Source organism: Eurosta solidaginis, chromosome 4 (genome assembly GCF_040869045.1).
Source record: "Eurosta solidaginis isolate ZX-2024a chromosome 4, ASM4086904v1, whole genome shotgun sequence".
NCBI lineage: Eukaryota > Metazoa > Arthropoda > Insecta > Diptera > Tephritidae > Eurosta > Eurosta solidaginis.
This window is the reverse complement of record NC_090322.1, coordinates 163864844-163887585: the sequence shown is the minus strand read 5'-3', so window position 1 is coordinate 163887585 and position 22742 is coordinate 163864844. Positions and strand designations below refer to the sequence as shown.

At 36.9% G+C, this 22742-nt stretch overlaps 2 protein-coding genes across 19 annotated transcripts in view; one reads left to right on the top strand and one right to left on the bottom strand.

Annotated features, from left to right (window-relative positions):
• The first annotated feature begins 2651 nt into the window (after positions 1-2651).
• Positions 2652-22742, top strand: part of TTLL1A (Tubulin tyrosine ligase-like 1A) — a 48703-nt gene continuing 28612 nt past the window's right edge. The window contains exons 1-8 of the mRNA XM_067783638.1: positions 2652-2670; positions 2747-2832; positions 2993-3193; positions 3604-3794; positions 6845-7031; positions 7094-7295; positions 7373-7713; positions 8234-8393. Of these exons, the coding sequence (XP_067639739.1) occupies positions 2822-2832; positions 2993-3193; positions 3604-3794; positions 6845-7031; positions 7094-7295; positions 7373-7713; positions 8234-8384 (1284 nt within the window). The 5' untranslated portion in view covers positions 2652-2670; positions 2747-2821 and the 3' untranslated portion in view covers positions 8385-8393. The remainder of the gene's footprint in view (positions 2671-2746; positions 2833-2992; positions 3194-3603; positions 3795-6844; positions 7032-7093; positions 7296-7372; positions 7714-8233; positions 8394-22742) is intronic.
• Positions 14414-22742, bottom strand: part of baz (bazooka) — a 295899-nt gene continuing 287570 nt past the window's right edge. For all 18 annotated transcript variants that reach the window (XM_067783622.1, XM_067783621.1, XM_067783636.1 and 15 more), the window contains one exon: positions 14414-21820. In XM_067783622.1, the coding sequence (XP_067639723.1) occupies positions 21217-21820 (604 nt within the window). In that variant the 3' untranslated portion in view covers positions 14414-21216. The remainder of the gene's footprint in view (positions 21821-22742) is intronic.

The window sequence follows — 22742 nt, the reverse complement described above, 5'->3', positions numbered from 1 at the left end:
TAGAATTATGGCATTTTTCGAAATTTTCGGTATCGAAAAAGTGGGCGTGGTCATAGTCGAATTTCGCCCATTTTTAATATCAAGATAAAGTAAGTTCAGATAAGTACGTGAACCAAGTTTAGTAAAGATGTATCGATTTTTGCTCAAGTTATCGTGTTAACGGTCGAGCGGAAGGACAGACTGTGTATAAAAACTGGCCGTGACTTCAACCGATTTCGCCCATTTTCACAGAAAACAGTTACCGTCATAGGATCTAAGCCCCTACCAAATTTCACAAGGAAATTTTCTTTTATTTTTGTATTTCGTTGCACCATATCATTACTAGGGTTGAATGTTGACATAATTTACTTATATACTGTAAAAATATTAAATTTTTTGTTAAAATTTGACTTTTAAAAATTTTTTTTTAAAAAAGTGGGCGTGTTCGTAATCCGATTTTGTTAATTTTTATTTACCACACATATAGTAACAGGAGTAACGTTCCTGCCAAATTTCATCATGATATCTTCAACGACTGCCAAATTACAGCTTGCAAAACTTTGAAATTACCTTCTTTTAAAAGTGGGCGGTGCCACGCCCATTGTCCAAAATTTTACTAACTTTCTATTCTGCGTCAAAAGGTCAACCCACCTACAAATCGCTTTAGCCGTCTTTGGTAATGAATTATCACACTTTTTCGGTTTTTCGAAATTTTCGATATCGAAAAAGTGGGTATGGTTATGGTCCGATTTCGTTCATTTTAAATAGCGATCTGAGATGAACGCCCAGAAACCTACATACCTAATTTCATCAAGATACCTCAAACTTAACTCAAGTTATCGTGTTTACGGACGGACGGACATGGCTAAATGAATTTCTTTTTTCGCCCAGATCATTTTGATATATAGAAGTCTATATCTATCTCGACTGGTTTATGCCGTTACGGATTACCGTTAAGCGAACAAAATCAATATACTCTGTGAGCTCTGCTCAGCTGAGTATAACAATAAACATAAACACACAAGTGCCATTGTACTAAAAAGCGTTATTACAAAAAAAGGGACAGGGTTATTAACGAAATTTTCCAACTTTTACTAGAAATAGCTTATCACCTGCATCTACGCACTGTTACAAAATCTTTTATATAAAAGTAGGCCGTTTAACCGATTTAGTCCATTTTTACAGAAAACATTTCCAGTTAGAAGGCGTACATGTGCACCTGTGCACCAAATTTTTCGTCGAGTTATGGCTCCAGAAACGTTGGGAAATGCATTTTAAGAAAGGGGTAGTGCCACGCCCATTTTTCAAGATTTGAATTTTTTCCCCATTTCTTGTTATAATGGCACAAAACACGATTGGTACAAAACTTTTTTCGCTAAGATTTAACTTATTATTTTTGCCTAAGACCCTTTTTAAAGTCATTTATATACAAGTGGGCGTGGTCCTTAACCAATCTTATGCATTTTTACTAGAAATATTTCCTGCTATAAGGAAAATATGTGTACCCCATTTTGTTACGATATGTAAATTTTTCTTCGAGTTATGGCCCCCGAAACATTGAAAATTGCTTAGACAAAAAAGGGACGGTGCCACACCCATTTTCAAAAATGTTAGTGTTTTCCAATTTAATGTTATAATTCAATTTAGAAAGTAAAATTCTATTGATACAAAGCTCTTTTTCACTAAGATATAGCTTATTATTTTCATCTACGACCCTTTTAAAAATCTTTTATATAAAAGTGGGCGTGGTCCTTAACCGATTTCGTTAATTTTTCCTCAAAGCATTCCCTATAGTAAAGGCAACCTCTCTGCCGAATTTTGTTACGATAGGTTTAAAGATTTTTGATTTATGATTAAAAATATTTGTAAAATTTATTTTATCACAAGTGGGCGGTGCCACGCCTATTTAAAACAAAATTTCAAATTTTTATCAAGAGTCTCAATGTCAGTCCGCACGTCAAATTTCAACATTCTAGGTGTATTATTTACTAAAAAATCAGGTTTTTTGTGTTTTCCAAAATGTTATATATATAAAAAGTGGGCGTGATTATCATCCGATTTCGCTCATTTTCAATACCAGTCTATTATGGGTCCAGATAAGCTCGTGTACCAGATTTCTCAATATTTACTCAAGTTATCGTGTTAACGGACAGACGGACAGACGGCCATGATTCAATCAATTTTTTTTCGATACTGCTGATTTTGATATATGGAAGTCTATATCTATCACGATTCCTTTATACCTGTACAACCAACCGTTATCCAATCAAAGTTATAATACCCTGTGTACAAGTACAGCGGGTATAAAAAATTTCAGTAATTTGTTTCACTTGATTCCTTTCCTATTTTATTTCTTTTTCATTCAAAACTTCCATCACAAATAAAAAAAATCATTCAACATCTTCAGTCAACGAATTGCAAGCGCGTTTTTACACTTTTGTTGAAGTACTGCAAGTAAGGCAATACAAATAGCGATAAATAAACAAAATTCCTAGTAACATAAAATAGTTAAATAGCAACAGAAATATAATCATCGTATGTTGGTTCAATAAAATACTATCTGGAGCGATTCCAAAAAGTTTCATAATCACATGTGTGTGCGAATGAAGAGTCGATACATTTGTAGTTCAGCGGAAATATAGTCCTTAAATTAGACACTAAAAAGAAGCAACAACAAAACATTCTATAAACGTAAAGTAATTGATTTGATTGCAACGAATTCCATATTGATAAGGATATTAATAAATTACAAATACAACAATTGCAGAATCTAAACAAACAAAAATTTCGTATGGCAAACAATTTCAATTGAATTGAATTTAATATTTTTTTTTTGTATGCAATGTATGGCAGGTGAGTTTTGTGCGAAGGATTTGAAGGATACAAATTTTGATGTGTTAGAAATTTCATTTTCGTTAAACAACTGCAAATAATAACGTCTGTATTTTCTCTTCGTCCTTTATTTTATTTTGCAAATGTGGAAAAAATTTAAATTAAAAAAATATCGTCGCAGAGCGAGTAATGCAGTGCCACATGAATGTATGCGTGTGAACTTTTGTACCGATTTGGAAAAATCGGTTTTGGTCAATAATTTCGAAAAACGCGGCTGGACACAGGTCAGTCCTGATGATGATTGGAATTTTTATTGGGCGAGTGTACAAACGTGTCGGAATATATTTAGCGTTGATAGTGGATACCGCATGCATGATAATCAGTGAGTAAATTTAATTTTAGTTTTTAGAATATTCAAGTACATACTAGGGATGGGTAATATTCTAGAAGAGGGGTCGACAGCTAATACGCGTCGAAAACTGCCGGGAGAGGTGTCAAACGATGCGTCTTGACATCAGTATTAATAATCCGAAGGCGGATAAAATATATTACGAAAAATTGAAAAATTACCGCGGGTCCCTCCGAAACGGGGGGGATCCATAGTAATTTTTGTGTCAGTAATTTGACCTAGAGGAAGCCAAGCATAAGATTTTCAAATTTTTTTGGGGATGTAGTCTACTATATCATACCAAAACCTTTGAAAAATGCAGTTTCGAAAAGTTAGTTAGTTAGGGTCTTTGGGAATTAAGCTGACGACATATACTTATACTAACTTCACACATGGTTTCCTAGAATGATTAATCATTTTCCAAATCATTATGAGCTATCGCGCAAGGATTTGTTAGTGAAGAATATCAAACGCTATCGTAAAGATCTCGAACGTGATGGCAACCCACTGGCGGAGCGTACAGAGCCCACAGCTGCTGGTGCACCGCGTTATGTGTACTTGGATTTTGTGCCCATTACATTTGTATTACCGGCAGGTAAGTTGGCTCTAATACTCGCTTATTGAAAAACTTGTGTATCTTTTTCTGTGGTGGTTCCTATCAGAAGCTTTCAGGCAATTTAGAGTCCAGTCCCGCTAGCTCTTACTGTTTAAAAACATATAGCAGCTTTTCGTACAAAGATAGTACGGCGAAGGACAAACAGAGTAGGTGAGAGCGTATTGTAACGGATATTACTTTTACGATGGGTCGACTGGGGGCGGCAACAGTAGAGCGGCAGTAGAAGAGAGCTTTAACTGCAAAGCAACTGAGGGCAGCAGACGGTGTCAGTCGTTTTCACATAATATTGGAGCAGCAATAGTTGGCTATATCTGAGTTGTAGTATATAGTGGCAGCTAAGGAACAGCTGAGTATTAGTACAGTTATGCAAAAGGGCGGTCAGAAGCAGCAGAGCATTGGAGGTAGAACAGCGGTGACAAGATCATAACGAAGGAGGGTTAAAGATAAGCTCGAAGTTTCTTTCGATGAGAGCTGCTACCCGAAACGAATGCTTTTCCTGAGACGGGTCGCATATAATGGAACTAAGGGGATTTTCTTGAATGCTGGTTCTATCGCTAGACACCAGCGCTTCCATACACGCACGCTAGTTGATAATTTTGCCTGAATGGGCGGCTATGCTGTATGTCCCATATGAGTCGTCATCCGAAATAAGTCTGAAACTTCCAGCTTTTAAGACTTTCGTTAGCAATTTCGTTACAAATTTGCAGGTTGAAACATGAAGACTAAAATGAAATTGAAAGAAAGTTTATAAAGGGTGAAAACGGTGAAGAATAATACAAAGACAGACACGGAGATTGGGGTAAACGAAGTCGAAAATGAAAAAGAAGAGAAATATGTATATATGTACAATTTATATGATGAATAAGGATTTGACCCATCCACTCAGCGAGAGAGAAAGATGAAAAAGGAGACAGGGGCGAAGAAAATGAAACAGACAGGTGGGAAAACCAAATGGCGAGGAGGGGAAAATATGTATTTAAAATTTTCAATTACAAGAGATTTTAAGAAAGATTATGCTAGGCTTAAGTTGCCCTCTTTGACAACAAATCAAGTCTTCAGAACTGCAGAGACGATGAGTGTGCCAGTAAACAACTCAGTAAGACCAGCTATGGGCATTTTTTTATGGGGCGAAAGCGTTAAATGCGTTTAATTGTGTTTATACAAGAGTTGATGCGTAGAAATCGTTCTCGAGATGGTCAGGCTAGTATCTTAAGGTGCTATTTTTCCAAATGTACAGTATCAGTTTCCGGCAAAGGATGATCAACATCGATAAAACATCCCAAAAACCTCTGGGATTGTCTCTTAGATAGTGGAGTTGTCAGCTTTGTTGCCGGACTGATTAGGTCCATTCAGTATATTGGCGATGGCTTGTCCTTAGTCCTACTCGTGGACATAAACACGTATTACCAAATTTTGTAGAAGAAATGACTCATACTTTTAACCATTTCTTTAGCTCCATATTTGAGTAGTTTGACATACAGAACATCTCTTCTCCGGCGCCGAATTGTTTTTCAGGTAGGATTTTTTTATGATCGCTTCGGATTTATATAGGATTCATCATCTCATCAGCTATTTTTATCAGCCAGCATTTCACTTTCCTCCCTTACTTATAACGTAGATATCTTCCCTATTCAATACACAACGCTGAAAATCAATTCGCGTGCACCCCAACACATCGTTGCTTTGTAGATACCGTCCTTCATTTCCAAAACGTCACGGCGTTCTTCATCATAGCAGTTACCTTTTATATCTTACCCGAAACAGTTGCTGCCTTCTTCTTGTAGCCTTAAGGAAAATCCCCGAAGGTTGTGGGTAGTATTATCGATGATTATGGCCTTTAGCCAGATATTGATCCGGTGCATGTCGGAAACTAGCACCATTAAGGTACTAGACCGTGCAACTTGGGAAAGATTTGATGTGTTCAACATAGTCGCTTATTAAATCCGGCATGCCCACGCGTGCAGGTTCCCTTCCCTCATGACATGGTTTATTGCTCTACACGAGTCCAAAAGCATGGATGTAAATGCCTGAGTAGGATATGGACACTAGGGTGGGTCGATTTGTACGGACGAAAGTTAACCGATATCGCGCCATCGATTTTTCGATAGGATTTGGGCTCAGGAAGAAAAAGTTCCACTACGCATACCCAAAAAAATAATTTTCGAACCTGCGAAATTTAATTTTTTTGACTTTTTCGACTTTGATTTTTTAGGTTTTTTTCATGACCTATTAAAAAATTTTCGGCGGCCACCGTGGTGTGATGGTAGCGTGCTCCGCCTATCACACCGTATGCCCTGGGTTCAACTCCCGGGCAAAGCAACATCAAAATTTTAGAAATAAGATTTTTCAATTAGAAGAAAATTTTTCTAAGCGGGGTCGCCCCTCGGCAGTGCCTGGCAAGCGCTCCGATTGTATTTCTGCCATGAAAAGCTCTGTGAAAACTCATCTGCCTTGCAGATGCCGTTCGGAGTCGGCATAAAACATGTAGGTCCCGTCCGGCCAATTTGTAGGGAAAAATCAAGAGGAGCACGACGCAAATTGGAAGAGAAGCTCGGCCTTAGATCTCTTCGGAGGTTATCGCGCCTTACATTTTACATTAAAAAATTTTCATTTGATTGTAAAATTTTCATGCATACCCTGTCCGACCCAAAAATGTCCGCTAAAAACGTTGGCGATAACAGGTTTTTGAAAAAAAAACAGGGTATACATATGTAAATTTTTTTATTAGGTCATTAAAAAAAAATCTTAAAAATCAAAGGCGTAAAAAAGTCAAAAAAATGAAATTTCGCAGGCTCGAAAGTTATTTTTTTGGCTATGCGTAGTGGAACTTTTTTCCTGAGCCCAAACCCTATCGAAAAATCGATGGCGCGATATCGGTTAATAAATCGACGCAGTCTAATGGACACGCAATGGTAACTACTGTCTCAAGTTAAGTTAAATAAGGATTGTGTTGCATACATTTATTTAACTGAAATAATTGATCACATCCTTCTTTACTTATAAAATCATTCTCGGCTTATCAATTTCAGACTACAACATGTTTGTGGAGGAGTATCGTAAAAATCCACAAAGCACTTGGATCATGAAACCATGCGGCAAATCACAAGGCGCGGGCATATTTCTTATTAACAAACTATCGAAATTGAAGCGTTGGTCACGTGAAGCAAAAGGACCTTTTCACCAACAATTATCCAAAGAGAGCTATGTGATCTCGAAGTAAGTACTGCAATGAACAAAAACAAATTCAAAAGTATCCTTGTAAATCTTTAACCTTGCAGATACATTGACAATCCACTACTGATTGGTGGTAAGAAATTTGATTTACGCCTTTATGTGCTGGTCACCTCTTTCCGTCCCCTCAAGGCATATTTATTTAAACAAGGCTTTTGCCGCTTCTGTACTGTAAAATATGATACAAGCGTTACTGAATTGGATAATATGTATGTGCATTTGACAAATGTGAGCGTACAAAAACATGGTGTAAGTGAGAGTGATGAGAAGATGGTGTACACTGTAAAAATTGCCAAACTCTATCAAATTATTTTCCTTCTTCATAGGGTGAATACAATAACTTGCATGGTGGTAAATGGTCTGTGCAGAATCTAGCACTTTATTTGGAAGGCACACGTGGCAAGGAGGTGACAGATCGTCTCTTTGGTTCAATTGCTTGGCTTATTGTGCACTCATTACGCGCGGTGGCTCCAGTGATGGCTAGCGATCGTCACTGTTTTGAGTGTTATGGCTATGACATTATAATTGATAACAATTTGAAACCTTGGTTGGTGGAGGTGAATGCTTCGCCCTCGCTCACTTCAACAACTGTCACCGATCGGATATTGAAATACAAATTAATTGATAATATATTGTCGGTAGTCATACCACCGGATGGTGTGCCGGAGTAAGTAATAGCCTATCTGAAACATTAGCCGTGTTTTTGTTTATACGCGTATACGTTTACGCTTGCGCGTAAAAAAAACGCTTATCCTCGCTTAGATAATGCTTAGGATACCCATCTTTCAGCAGTAGTTAAATAACTAGCTGCAGAACAGTGTGTACCTAAAATCGGAGGCACAAACCTCTGGTGGCCATAATGTATAACATATAGCTGAATCGGTTGCGATGAATAGTGGATACACAACATTTTTAGAGGTGATAAATAGAATTAGTGTAGAGGGTGAAACATAGACACATATTTCAGTTGCATCTGAGTATAATACGTATTGAAATTTAGTAGTACTAATTTTATGCGCAGCAATTTCAGAGGTGTATTTAAAGTTTGGCGCTTAGCAGTCCATATAAAGTTTAAGCGTAAACGTACAAAGATGTAAAAAAAAACACAGCTATTATTTCAAACCGGTTTTCTTGCCAAATATTAATTTCTTCAAATATTGAATATTTTTCTCTTCTCTATTTTTTAGTGTACGTTGGAATAAAATTCCAAGCGCTGATGCTTTAGGCAATTTTGAGCTTCTACTGGATGAGGAGTTAGCAGCACAGGAAGAGCAGGCGCAAGCACAAAGTGCTCAGCAAAATACGAAGGCGCGCGGTACGAGTAATCGCTGGAAATGATAATAAAATGTAAGCAAATTATTTAAGATAGTTGTTATTGATGTTTGTTAAATAATTTCGGGGTTTGTTAGATTAAATTATAAGTGAAGCACGCTGTTTTATTAAAAACTAACTAATTCCACGCAAACATATCCGTACCAGTTGAAATGACGGATGGATACCAGTGCGTATACGTAAATTTTGTTTATTGTTTAGTAATAAATACACACATACAACTAGGTTAGGTTAGGTTGAACTGGCCGGTCCATTAGGACCTCACATAGACTAATTGAGTCCGTAGTGTTACCAGAAGTTTGTTTTAACGACCAAACTTAAAAACCCTATCAAAAACCAGGACTCTGTCCTCTTGGAAAATACTAGAAGCTTCCTAGGACTTAAGCCACTTGCTGCTTCTAGATCTGACAGCTGTATCACTCCTAATAGCTGGAGTCTTAGCCTGGCAAGTGCAGGGCACGAGCACAGAACGTGCTCGATCGTTTCCTCCTCCAACAAGCACTTCCAACATCTGCTATCACTGACCAAGCCTAACTTAAAGGCATGTGACGCCAAAAGGCAGTGTCCAGTCAGAATACCCGTCATTAGTCTACAGTCCTCTCTTTTTAATGATAGAAGCAACTGTGTTAGTCTAAGGTTGTAAGACCTACACATAATCTTCGACACTATACAGCCCCGCGCTTGAACCCACGCCTTTCCCGCTTGGTCGATCATGTGCACCTCTCACCTTCGCTTAATCTCGCTCAATCTAATTGGGACGTCTACGGATCAAGCTTCAAGGTATGCGCCCTTTTTAGCTAGGTCGTCCGCTTTTTCATTCCCATCTATTCCCATATGCTGCGGGACCCAATATAGATGTACCCCTCTCCCTGTCCCGATTCTCTCCAGAGACTGCTTACACTCTAACACGCATTTAGATGCTGTGCTATGCGAGATTATTGCCTTAATTGCTGCTTGACTGTCAATATAAAAGTTAACACGGTTGCAGCTTAAGCTATTCTCTTCCAGGGTTTCTACTGCTTTGGTTACGGCTAATATTTCCGCCTGGAAAACGCTACAGTAATCCGGCAGCCTGTAGAATCTGCTTATTTCCAGATCAGCGCAGTATACCGCAGACCCTACTCCTTCCACTACTTTGGAACCATCGGTGTACACATGTATCGCCTCGTCCGCCATTTGTGCACCCTTGCGCCAACCGTCCACCTCTATTGTGGCCTTAAGATCTCCCTCGAAATGCAGATAGGGATCAGGTAGTCTGTTCGTCTTGTGATTAATGACGCTATACTACTATGGCCATGTGGTCGGCGCTCAAGCTGCCCCGAAGCACCGAGCCTGGTTGCGGTCGTTAATGCTTTGTTCTTTGCTACCAGGTCTACAGGTTGAATGTGCAAAATGGCATACAGTGCAGCCGTCGGGGTTGTTTTCAGGGCTCCCGTAATGCTAAGCATCGATAGTCTGCATACCCCCTCTAATTTTTTGAGGTATGTTGTTTTTTGTGTGGCTTTCCACCAAACAAGAACTCCATAGTATAGAATAGGGCTTACAATCGCTGTAAAAACCCAATGAGAAATAGAGGGCGATAGGTCCCACGTACACCCCAGCATTCTTTTACATGCCGTTGAGGCCTTCTTGACCCTCTCCTCCACGTTGAGCTTCCATGACAGCTTACTGTCTAGGATGATTCCTAGGTTTCTCCTGTAAGGTCACCCCTCCTAACTTAGGCCTGGTCCAATTTGGGACCTTGCACCTCTTTGTAAACAAAACCATATCCGTTTTCTCCGCATTGACTTTCAACCCGACATTAGATGCCCAGGTCCCGAAGCGCCCGATCCATCAAAGAACTAATTGTTGGAAGGCACTTTCCACTTATGACAATTGCAACGTCATCTGCGTAAGCCGTAAGTTTTAGGGGTCCCTCATCGAATTGCCTGAGCAGTTGGTTGATGACCTGCGTCCACAGCAGAGGTGATAGCACCACTCCCTGCGGCGTGTCCCTGTCCACTGTTTTCGTGGCCTCGTACAATCCCCACTGTAATGTAATCTTTCTGCAATTTAACATGCAGCCGATCCATCTGATTAAGGCAGGATGTACTTTAATGTAATTAAGACCATCCATAATCGACCATTTTGCAACATTATTGAAAGCCCCGTCAATGTCCAAGAAGACTCCTAGAGCATACTCCTTATATTCTAGGGATTTCTCTATGCTTATTACCACCCTATGCAATGCGGTGTCTACCGACTTGCCTTTGGTGTACGCATGCTGTGTTGTGGAGAGCAGCTTTTCATCCACGTTGGACTTTATGTACCCATCTATCAGCCTCTCAAAAGTTTTGAGCAGAAATGGTGTTAAGCTAATGGGTCTATAGTCTTTGGGATACACGTGACCGATCTTCCCCGCCTTTGGTAGAAAAGCTACACGAGCAGTTCTCCAAAAGTGCACACATACAACTAAAGTGTGTTGAAAAAGAAAGCAAAGAACTTTATCTATTTAAATCAGTGGTGGTCAAACCACCGCCATGGCGGAACCAGGAACAGGTGATCGCCGGAAATCAGCTGATTGGTACTTTTTTAATATGATTTGACACTTTAACTTCTGGCGCAGTACGGAAGAAAAATTAGCGTTGAGCTATCAGCTTTTTAGCGGTTTCTTATTCGCCCGTTATCGGCCGGTTTTAAGCGGGAGCCATTGGTGCCGTATGTCGTATCGCTGTAGTCGTATCCCTAACGTAATTAGCTGTTTATCGTTACGACGGTAAACCAAAAACCAATTGGTTGGCTACGATACAGTTACGACCTTAGCGGCACCAATAATCGATTGCATTGATTTCGATAAGGTTGGTCGAATCAGCTGTTATAAGGTTACCGATACGGTTACCGATAAAGCACCAATGTCTGCAGCTTTATATGTGTCATCATTTTATATTGAAGTTTTATCGGTAGCTGTTTCATAACAAACCAACGAGTCGTCGATAGAAAATCGAGAAAAAAATAGTAACAGCCGATACTCTTTTACAGAAAAACGATAGATTTTTTGAAAACCAGTCGCTAGCTTTTCGATTAGAAATCGATACCTTCTAGATTACAAAACGATACTTTTTGATACAAAAAAAAAAAAAATAAATAAATAAATAAATACAGGCGCGATAACCTCCGAAGAGATTTTAGGTCTAGCTTTTCTTACCATTTGCGTCGTGTTCCTTTTAATTTTTCCAATAAATTGGCGATACGGGGCCTACATGTTTTACCCCGACTCTGAACGGCATCTGCAAGAACGTTTGGTTTTAACTGTGAAGCTTTTCATGACAGAAATATACTCGGATTCTTTGCCAAATCACTGCCGAGGGCGACCCTGCTTGAAAATTTTTTTTCTAATTGGAATACTTCTTTCTAAATTTTTGATATTGCTTTGCTCGGGACTTGAACTCAAGATATTCGGTGTGGTAGGCGGAGCACGCCACGGACACCACGGACGCCGAAAAATAATCGAATACTTTTCGATAGTAAAACGCTCTCCGATGACAAATCGAGATTTTCGATTGCAACTCAGTAATTCGCCGATAGCGTTTCTTATGGATAGCAAGTTAATAACAAAAAATCGATAACACACATACATATGCACTAATCTGCAATAAGTTAAGTTAATCAACAATAGTTAACTAACGCGTCCACATACATCCCATCACTAGGGATTAGATTATTAGCTGTCAAATTCACGTTTTTTTTACTACTTCCTACGACCAGGTGCAGTCATAAGTTCCTGAAGATGACTTCAGATTGAAGTCGAAATATTGGCAAGACAAACCATTCGACAAATAAATATACATTGTTTAAACACATTTGCTGTATTTTAATAAACATATGTATATATTGGCCTAGAGTTCAAACATACTTTGAATATACTTCCTTTTTATGCATTCATTTATTTTGAAATTTTTCCACCAATTTTCCATGCTTCCACTTAAGGAGGACAAGCAAGAACTGGTTCTTTGTCTATGAAAAAAAATCGACATCTAAACTTTGTTCATAAATACCGATTATCGAAAGAAAAAATTTGTATGGGAAATCTAGTTATTTAATTAACGATTGGGAGTTAAGCACGAAAATTAATATGATCCCGTTATATGTAAGCTAGCTCTTACTAGGACAATTAGGGTGTTGGGTCATTCGTGTACCGATAAATTCCCATATTTGCTCTGAAGGGTTAATAATGGAACTTTATATCAAATTGTGAATAAATCTACAAGTAGATACCTCTATACCACTTCGGCCGCTTAAGCTGAGATGAGCAGCAAAATTTTATGTTATCGAACAAAGTGGCAAGGTTAAACTCTAGTCAACTTTAACTGTAGTTTAAACTCGCACTGAAAAACCGGGCTTAATAGTTAGCGCTATTTTGGATTATAAATTGATATAAAGGTTAATCATTAACCCTTCATGGCAAAAAGGGGAATTTATCAGCACGCAAATGACCCAGCACCTAAATTTCCATATCTTGAATAAATCAAGATTTTCCTAACTCTTGTTTTGCATTATTCAGCCACTTACATGTAGATTAATCCACAATTTCATTCATGGTTCTATTATTAACGCTTCAACCTCTACATGCGACTGATCGGTTGATTTATCAGTGCACAAAGCAAAATTTAAAAATATTTCTTTTGCATTCATATAGCTGCCTACTTTAAGATTAATTCACAATTTGATTCAAAGTTCTATCATTAACGGTTGAGGCGCTAAACGGGTTAATCGGTTTATCGATAACTACTGCAATAATTAACTACTGTAAATTTGTGTATATCTCTTGGACCAAACCAAATGGCAGAGTTTTTGTTTTTGAAATATACATAGGTACCTATTTGTAGATTGATCCACAATTTTATTCAAGGCTGTATCACTAACGGTTCAACTTCTTGCAAATTTGTGTATCGATAAATTCCCATTCTTGCCATGAAGGGTTAACGATTGAGCTTTATATCATTTTGTAGATAAATCTACAAGTAGGTACCTATATATTTCAAAATTAAAAACTTTGTCATTTGGCTTGTTTCAAGAGGTATATAAAAGTTGACAGTAGTTATCGATAAACCGATTAGCCCGCGTAGCGCCTCACCGTTAATGATAGAACCTTTATTCAAATCGTGGATTAATCTACAAGCAGGTAGCTAAACGAACGCAAAAAAAAAAGAATATTGAAATTTTTCTTTGTTCAAGAGATATACATACACAAACATTTGTTAATAGTCAGCACTTATCGCTCAACCGACAAATCGCATGTATACATTGAACCATTGATAATAGAGCCTTGCATCAACTTGTGGATTATTCTACAAGTATGTGGCTATATAATGCAAAAGAAGACTTAGAAGAGTGTGGTTTGATTCAAGAGATATTAGGCAATAAAATTTTGGATTAATCTACAAGTGGGTACCTATGTCTGTCAGGTAGTGTTTCCAGATTCTTTCTTTAACTAAATCTTTGCTACCGGCATGGACGAACCATATATACCCCAGCGGGTTAGGGGATCAGAATATACCCGCGGTAGGTATGCCTGTCGTAAGAGGCGACTAAAATACCAGATTCAAGGGGCTGTGTAGCGCAACCTTTCAGGTTGCCAGCGCAATATATAGCTTCTCCAAACCCAATTGTCAACCTCACCTATCCGCGGCGAATCCTGTTTCACTAACAGACGAGGCTTTGGCGACCCCAAGCTCCTCATAGAGGGAGGGAATGGCCTGAAGGTTTAATGTGGCCACATAAATCGTTCCCGAAATGGTCGGGCTAGCACCTTAATGGTGCTATGGTACCGGAGCGTACCGGATTTGTATCCGGCAAAGGACCATCACATCGATAACACTCCCCAAAGCCTTCGGGGAGCAACCTTATCGCTACAACAACAACAACAACAACGAACCATATATATTCACAGCCTAGGGAAAAATGTATTTCTCGCTTCTTCGAACATAGCCATAACTTATAAAATCAAAGAAATTACTCGAATAAAATCACAAAACTAAAATAAAAACCACATCAAATTCGATTCGATTTTGAAATATTTTTTTTTTTATTTATTATTAAATATGACATAATTCTTATGTTTCGGTTTAAACATTTTTTTAAATTAACTTATATTTAGTGTTATTTAATTATAAGTTACAATTAACTTAAGAAGCTAAAGAGTTTATAGTGAGCAAATATTAATCACTACGTACATTAGCTAATGGTAGTTACATATGTATGTATGTATGTGTGTATGTAAGTACATAATTGATTGTGTTTTTATGTTATGCTATATATATTAAGCTTATGATACTAGGTATACGCACAAATTAATACGATGATAATTAACACAACATAAACTCAAAAGAGGAAATTCATCCAAAAAAACAAAAAACATAACCTAGAAAAGAAAAATAAAAGAACGAATTGCAGTGAATAATAGCACATACTTTAAAGTATGAAAAAAAAAAAATTTATGAAAATATACACCATACCGTAGCGGTTATGAAATAATGCACATATCTAATATATCTATCATATTTATGTATGATCTTCTCTTATAGTAGGTAAATGGTTAATACTATTAACGTAATGTATCTTGTATGTATACAAATAATAAAACAAAAACAATTAAGTTTATTATTTACAAAATTTTAATGCACACTTATTCATACATACGTATGTACAACGGCATGGGAGAAAGTAGCAACAATATTCAAAAATCATGATCATCGAATCGATTTTAAGTAGGTCTATTGCTTGCGATTTGTTTTTCGCCGTTCTAATAATCGTTTGAAAAGTAGAATCCCCTCTCGCTGGACGGAAATCATGCTCTACAAGTCATTTATCATACCCGTTATGCTATATAGAGCAGAAGCATGGAGCATGAAAGCATCAGATAAAGCGACTCTGGGAGTGCTCGAGAGAAAAGTTCTTTGTAAGACTTTCGGACCTCTACGTGTTGGCTACGGTGAGTACCGAAGAATAATTATGAACCATACGAGCTTTAAGCAGACATCAACATAGTCCAGAGAATTAAAACGCATATACTACGCTGGCTAGGCCATGTTATCCGAATGTAAGATGATGCTCTGGCTAAGAAAGTGTTTTACCGGAAACAGCTTATGGAAGCAGAGGAAGCGGGCGACCCTCACTCCGCTGGAAGGACCAGGGCGAAAACGATTTAAACTCTCTTGGTGTGACCAATTGGGGCGAGTTAGGGAAGTAACTCTTTTGAAATTTTTTGTGGAAAAGAAACTTTTTTAACTAAGTTCTAGAATTTTGTCCGTATTCGAAACCAGAATGTGGCTGATACAAAAAAAGTTCCCGAAATTCATGCCATATAAAAAAAGTCATGAATTTGGTATTTGCAGCTATGAAAGCCAACTCGAAAACGTTTTCGAATATTCGAGAAAATTTTAGGAAATTTCCAACTTTTTATTTGGTGTTCTATGAATTTCCTTGAGTATGCCGTTTTGAAGCCCAATCATATGACGAAAATTTCGAACTTTTGATTTGAACTTCTCTGAATTTTTTTGAATATGCAGTTATGTAGACCAATCAATTTAAGCCCAACAGAGTAAAAATTATAGGTCTCTCAATAACCGGACTGATATTTATTTAAGATTTTTTTTTTTCGAAGGTTGTTTCAGATTTTTTTCCATGTACAATTTTTTTTACACTTTAGATGGAAGAAAATCTTAAAACACCCTTCGAAAATTTTAAACAAAAAAATATTGCAAGTTTTGAGATAGGGCTTTTAAAAAATATTTTGAGTGTTCTTCAAACGAATTCTGAGACATGGAGTTTATGAACAATTTTGAAGATAGAAGTCGATATGTATTTACACCTGCGAGAAAAAAATAGCAATGCAAAAAATTCTTTAATGTATTTTATAACAAAACCTATGTTTACCAGTTACCAAAATATTTTTTAAATTAATATGAAAATCGAAAAGTTTTTATTTAAAATTTAAGGACACGTTTTGATTATTTTCCAATTCATTTTACTCGGATATTTTGAGGACAAATTTGAAGTCTGGGATTCTAATGATACTACGAGGACGAATCAGATTTAGTATTGATATACATTCTTAAAAGTAAGCATTTGAAAAATTATTTCGGACGGCAATTTGATTTTACAACCATAATTTAGTAATATAAATTTGTCTGGGTTGAAAATGTGTTATATATATATCTATCGTTATGGATTTCAAAATAACTTAATAAGGATTGCTTGGGACTGTTGATGACATTATCGACATTCTCGATCGAAAACGTCCTACTCCAACAGTTGGAAAATATAGAATCTCCGAATTCATATTCATTCATTCGACATTTACGATAATTTAAAAATAACTACTATCGATAGTTTGAATACTTTTGTGCACTATCGCATTGGAATGCTGTCTGCCTTGAACTATCCGAAAGATATATATAAAATATGCGGTCTTAAGTTTTTGAATTCCTTCGAATACATAAGTTAAGGGTAGTCAAAATTTGGTATGGATCGCATAATTCAGTAGGAAGTTTTTAAGGAAACATAATTTTCGAAAAATGCGGTAACCGTATGTCTAATGTAAACTTTGGTCATGAAAAACTCACGATCGAAACTATCGACTATCGCCCAAAACAGTAAAACTGTACACACCGTATTTTAGAATATGTTCCAAAGATGGAGTATCTCCGTAAAAATTTAATACATTTTTAGCTGAGGTAGGCCGTTTTTAAAACGAATTCCAAGTTAGAGCAATTTTGAATAAAATACTGAGATGCGGTTGATCTTACAAAATATTCTAAATGATTTTAAACCGGCAACCAAGGCTAGATGAGCTTTAAAACATCTTTTCAATTTAAAATCTCTTTGGAGGTTATCGCGCCTTATATTTATTTTAATGAAGAACAATAATTGGAATGGTAACAAAAAGAAAACAATTTGTAATACTCCAGTTCCACCAAATCCAAACTCCGTCTTCGCAACTATTTTATGCAAAATATCTCTTGACAGAAATGAAATTTTTGATTTTTGCTTGTGGAATATTGATACTGTGACGAAGATTAGTAACACTAAGGCCCGGTTTTTCAGTACAAGTTCAACTCAGTTTGTCAGTTAAACTACGCTTAAACTTATTCTGCAGTTTTTCAGTCTACTTTAACTCAAGTTTAAGCTAAGCTTAAGCGTCCGATCTGGCTGGGTTAAACTCTAGCTAACCTATCGGTGATTTCCGTTCGTTCGAAATGGCGTCGAATATACCCAACAAACATTTGGGCTTGTGTACCATTAGAGCTCATGTTGATAACTAGGCTAAAATCTCAAGAGTTGTTTCGAAACAGTGGCTCAACTCGATAATCATAGCGAACTCAGTAAAAGAGGGAATTTTTTATAGAGCAAAAAATGCTATTACTTAAGTTGAACAAATTTAATTAACAACTTGTGATTCTTTAACTGAACTCAAATGTATGATTCCATACTACAGTTTTTTCACGAAAATAAAATGAAATATATATAGTAATTTTAAAAATTAAATAAATGTGAGGCGCGATAACCTCCGTAGAGATCATAGGCCGAGCTTCTCTTCCAATTTGCGTCGTGCTCCTTTTAAATTTTCCTACAAATTGGCCGGATGGGACCTACTTGTTTTATGCCGACTCCGAACGGTATCTGCAAGGCAGGTGAGTTTTCACTGAGAGCTTCTCATGGCAGAAATATAAACGGAGTGCTTGCCAAACACTGCCGAGGGACAACCCCGCTTAGAAAAACTTTCTACTAATTGAAAAACATAGTTTCCAAAATTTTGATGTTGCTTTGCCCGGGGCGTGAACCCAGGATCTTCTGTGTGGTAGGCGGAGTACACTACCATCACACCACGGCGGCCGCCTATATAATTTATTTTTGATTACTTATGCTTCATTACTGCTATCAACCAGGTGTTTAATACTCACAATAAACAGCTGTTGGTTTTGGTGGTACCAACTTGAAGACTTTTTTCAACTCCACCTCAACTCGATATGCTATGTAGGATATCAACTGGAGAAATGTGTTGAATCTTCATTTGGGAACTGTACATTTCTTAAAATCTTTCGAACTTAGGATATTAATTGGAATATATTAATGACGTTGGAGATCAACTCGAAAAATTTTAATTTAACAAGATTTCTCAAAGGTTGGATAGTGATTGGAGAATGAAGTTGGATATCAACTCGAGAACTATATGGTTTAAGAATAATTAAATAATGATGTTGGATATCACTTCCGGAACTATATATGTATATAATTTCGCTGGAGAATTTTTTTCCATGTTTGTTGGGTAAACAAGCTGTAGCCGTATCTACAAATTATCTAGATAATAAAAACCAATGTTGCCGCTCAAAAAAAGCATACCCCAAAGGCGGCCTTAAACTGTGACTGAAAAACTGCTTAGTAGTTATCTGGAGTTTAAGCAAACTCAGTTTAAGCTTAGCTTATCCAACTACTGAAAAACCGGGCCTAAGTGATACTCACATCACTAATCTGATACTAAGTAAATAAAGCCACAACAACAATAAAGCAAGCTGCCACACTTGTATGTACGTAAACAAATTAATCATCATGTACACACATACATACAAGCAGCAGAGAGATACTCACAAACGCATGTCATCATCAACTACTACTTCGCTCACATATACACACGCATATGGTTACACACTACAAATACACGTGCGTATGGCTGGTGACCAGGTAGAGGATTCTAGAAGAAGAAACGTCTAGACATTTGGGCAGAGAGTATAAAAGCAGCAGAAGCTGAGTAGTCCGAAATCAGTTTGATTGAAGCACGCTATTGGTTGCGAAGTATAAGTGTTATTGTGAAGTACAATCAAAGTAGTCTAATAAAGACCATTTTACATTATTGAATATTGGAGTTATTTATTCAACAATTTGGCGACACCAACGTTAGTAGAAGGTGTAAAATAAGCGGAGTTTCACTAAATTCGTTACAAAACTAATACAATATAAAGCGTCTTTCGATACCTCTGGCGAAACTGGCGAACACACGACTTTAGCTTTGGCTGAAACGTAGTATAAGTTAATTACCATACATTTTTCCAAAAAGTTGATAATTCTTAACTTAGCTGTCTTCGTCATAGTTGAATGTCTTTTATAAAACTGCTGTGAGCACGAAAATAACAGAAATAAACTATACATTCCTATTTTTTTAAATTCATATTTGCTTATAAAAAAGGCAGAGGGGTAAGCAAAAAGAGCGTGAAACAGAGGAAAGGCATAGATAGAGCAGGTCAGAGCTTCTATCAAGTTAGATCATATGGCTGGGAGAGTTTTTCAAGTTTGTCTAAACGTTTCCTGAGTTAACCAGAACTATTTAAAATAAAGATCTGTTAAGAAACAGACTTCTTTTTTGCCATCGGTAAATCTGATTTTTTTAAGCATCGTTGCTGTAAAGCCACTGCCGTTATATTACACCATCCATCAATTTCTGTTCAATGAGCTTCTTAACGCTCGATTTACATAGATAAATGTTGGGTTTTGGGACCGTATTCTGTCAATGCCGAGTTGATGTATAACAAGCCTGCAGATACTTATTCGAAATTTCAGATATTGTTACAGACCGTGAAAAAAATCAATGCAGCAGAAAAATTAAAAAGCAACACATCAAGTTATGGGGGCGAGTGTTATCAAGTGCGAGTTCATTTTGTAATACTCACTTCACCTGTCTGGTTTTATGACATCATGTACTGTATTCCCAAGAGAATTTCTAAAAATTTTAACACTTGAAATCTTCATAGATTTTTAAAACATTCTCGAAATTTCGATATTTTCAAAAACGTTTTTTAATTTGGTTTGCAAAGCGCTCATCATAAGCGTAGCTCGTTAAAGTTTTTATAAAACTAAACAGAACATCTATTATAACTAATAGTTTTGTTAGTAAGTTTTGCTGTTATTTTCGTGTTCACAGCTGTATTTTTTTAATTATTAGCTTGACTTAATATAAAGCGAAATTAAAAAATTATGAAAGTTCTTTATTTTACAGATGAACGCAATAAATAATAAATTTTCAAAATATTTTTGAAAATATTTGCCTTTTTTGCTTTTTTTTTTACTTTGTCGTCTTTTTAGTTTTATGTATGCGTTAGAATATATTCGATTTGCTTTTTCGATTTAGTTATACTGCACTTATTTCGCTCTTATAATTAATTATTATAAAAAAAGAAAAAATACTGTTTTAATTAATTTTTAAATTTAAATTTCGTTTCGGAATGTAAAAGCTATTACATAATATATTTTTTTGTTTTTACTAGGCGCTTGCTTGTTCTATCGTAAATTACCTGCTTAGCACTAGAAACTATAAACAAAGAATTTGAAATTCGTTACAAATTCCATAATTATGTATGTGTGTATATCCCACACAATAGGCAACGATTTACGCGCTTTTCCATTTAATTACAGTCTCATATACATATAGGTATTAAGGATTTTGTTGCTCTGCCTGTGTCCATCCACTTATGGGCACAGTTTTTTCTCTATTAACCGCTATATATGAAAATATATACATATATAGACGTACATGTGTATGTGTTGACTTAGAAAAAATGTGTTTCGGCGCATTTCAACACTCTGTGGCCATATAGAATATTTCCACCACATCCGAATCGACATCTTCATAATCATTGTCGCCATTATATTTGTAAGCATTATTACCATCATTATTATCACCGTTACCACTATCATTATCATAACCGCATATTTTGTTTGCGCGCAGTACAACGCCAGCGTCATCCGCCATATCTAGGCTTGCTTGCATTTCGTCGCTACGCCTCGAGCGCAGCTCCGGCACCTATAGTCATACTTTCGATGGATGCTGTTGGGCACCACCACTTCCACCACTACCTAAAACAGCGCTAGCGAATTGTGGTTGTTGCTTTTTCACTGTTTGATATGTGGGTTGTGTGCTAATTGATGCTGAACTTTGATCACGTATAGTCACGTGCGTGACAAAGGGGCCACGACTGCGCGCGCTGCTATTCAATGAGGAGGGCGAAAAACCATTCATACCGGCAATTTTCCAATGTGGCTGCGGCGCTTGTTGTGGCCCTACCGCTGTTTGTTGTTGTGCTTGGTAATGGTTGGCATGATGATTGTTATTATGTTGCTGGTGTTGCTGTTGATGATGATTTATCGTTATAGGCGAATGATGACCATTTTGTTTTAAGCTGCCACTGCGTTGTTGTTGTTGATGATGATGTTGCGCTGCCGCCGCTGCTGGACTAACATTATGTTGCACTGTCTCATACTCATAATACGTTGATGTGGGTCTCAATATGCCACCACCCTTTTCTAAACCGCCGCCTCCACCGCTGTTACTTAACATTGCAGCATGATGATGTTGTAGGTTTATGTCCTGTGAACGCGCACTACGTTGTGAATGATAATGTTGATGACGACGACTGTACGATTTAAAACGAACAAGCACAGTCATCAAATATACAGCAAAGCAGCGTAGGACATTGCAAAGCAAGGCGGATGTATGTGTTTGTTTTACAAGGTGAGGCAAGGCGTTTTTGAACATATAAAACGAATGCATAAAAGAAAACAAAGTTTTATGAGTAATGTTGATGTTTCACATACTAAAAGGAAGTAGAAAAATGCTATCGAATAAAGAAGAAGCGAAATGCAATGATAAAAGTGGGAAGATGATAGAAAGGCATGCAAAATATTTTATGAAAAAAGTATGTATCTTATTTAATAAGTTCCAAAAAAACTTCGTTTTGCTTTCTGTAGACATTAGAATGCAATTACCAAATCGAGAAAATTAAATTTAAAACTATATAATGAAAACAACTACATATGTACATATTACGATAAGTTTTCTTTTAAATATTTTCGCTTGATTCTACAGTAGCTCTGAGGCAGAACTGGGACTGGGTGATTAAATAAGCCGGATACAGCCGATTTAGTTTTTTTGCTACAATTAGAAATTCGTTTAAGCCAGTGAATTTGGTGGTTTGAGAAGAGGGTAAGCAGCAGTTTGAAGCACACTGATATACTAAATATATGATCTACAGTTCGAGAGTTACTAGTTTAATAAGCTTTATAACTGCAATGACCAGCGGTGGGCACTACTACATATACACGATTACCAAATTGAGAATGGGTTAGTATAGACGAACGCGTGGCGACCACAAATGCTGAATGAAATAATTATTTAGTTTGATTTCAGCGCTTGTACTGTAAGCAGGTATCACATGCACCCTTGGTACAGTGTTTGGTCGTACAATACGGATTTGTGTTCATACTTATGAATGCAAAATGTTTCAGGTTGAATGGGAAGTATAGTTTTTATACTCAGTTGAGCAGAGCTCACAGAGT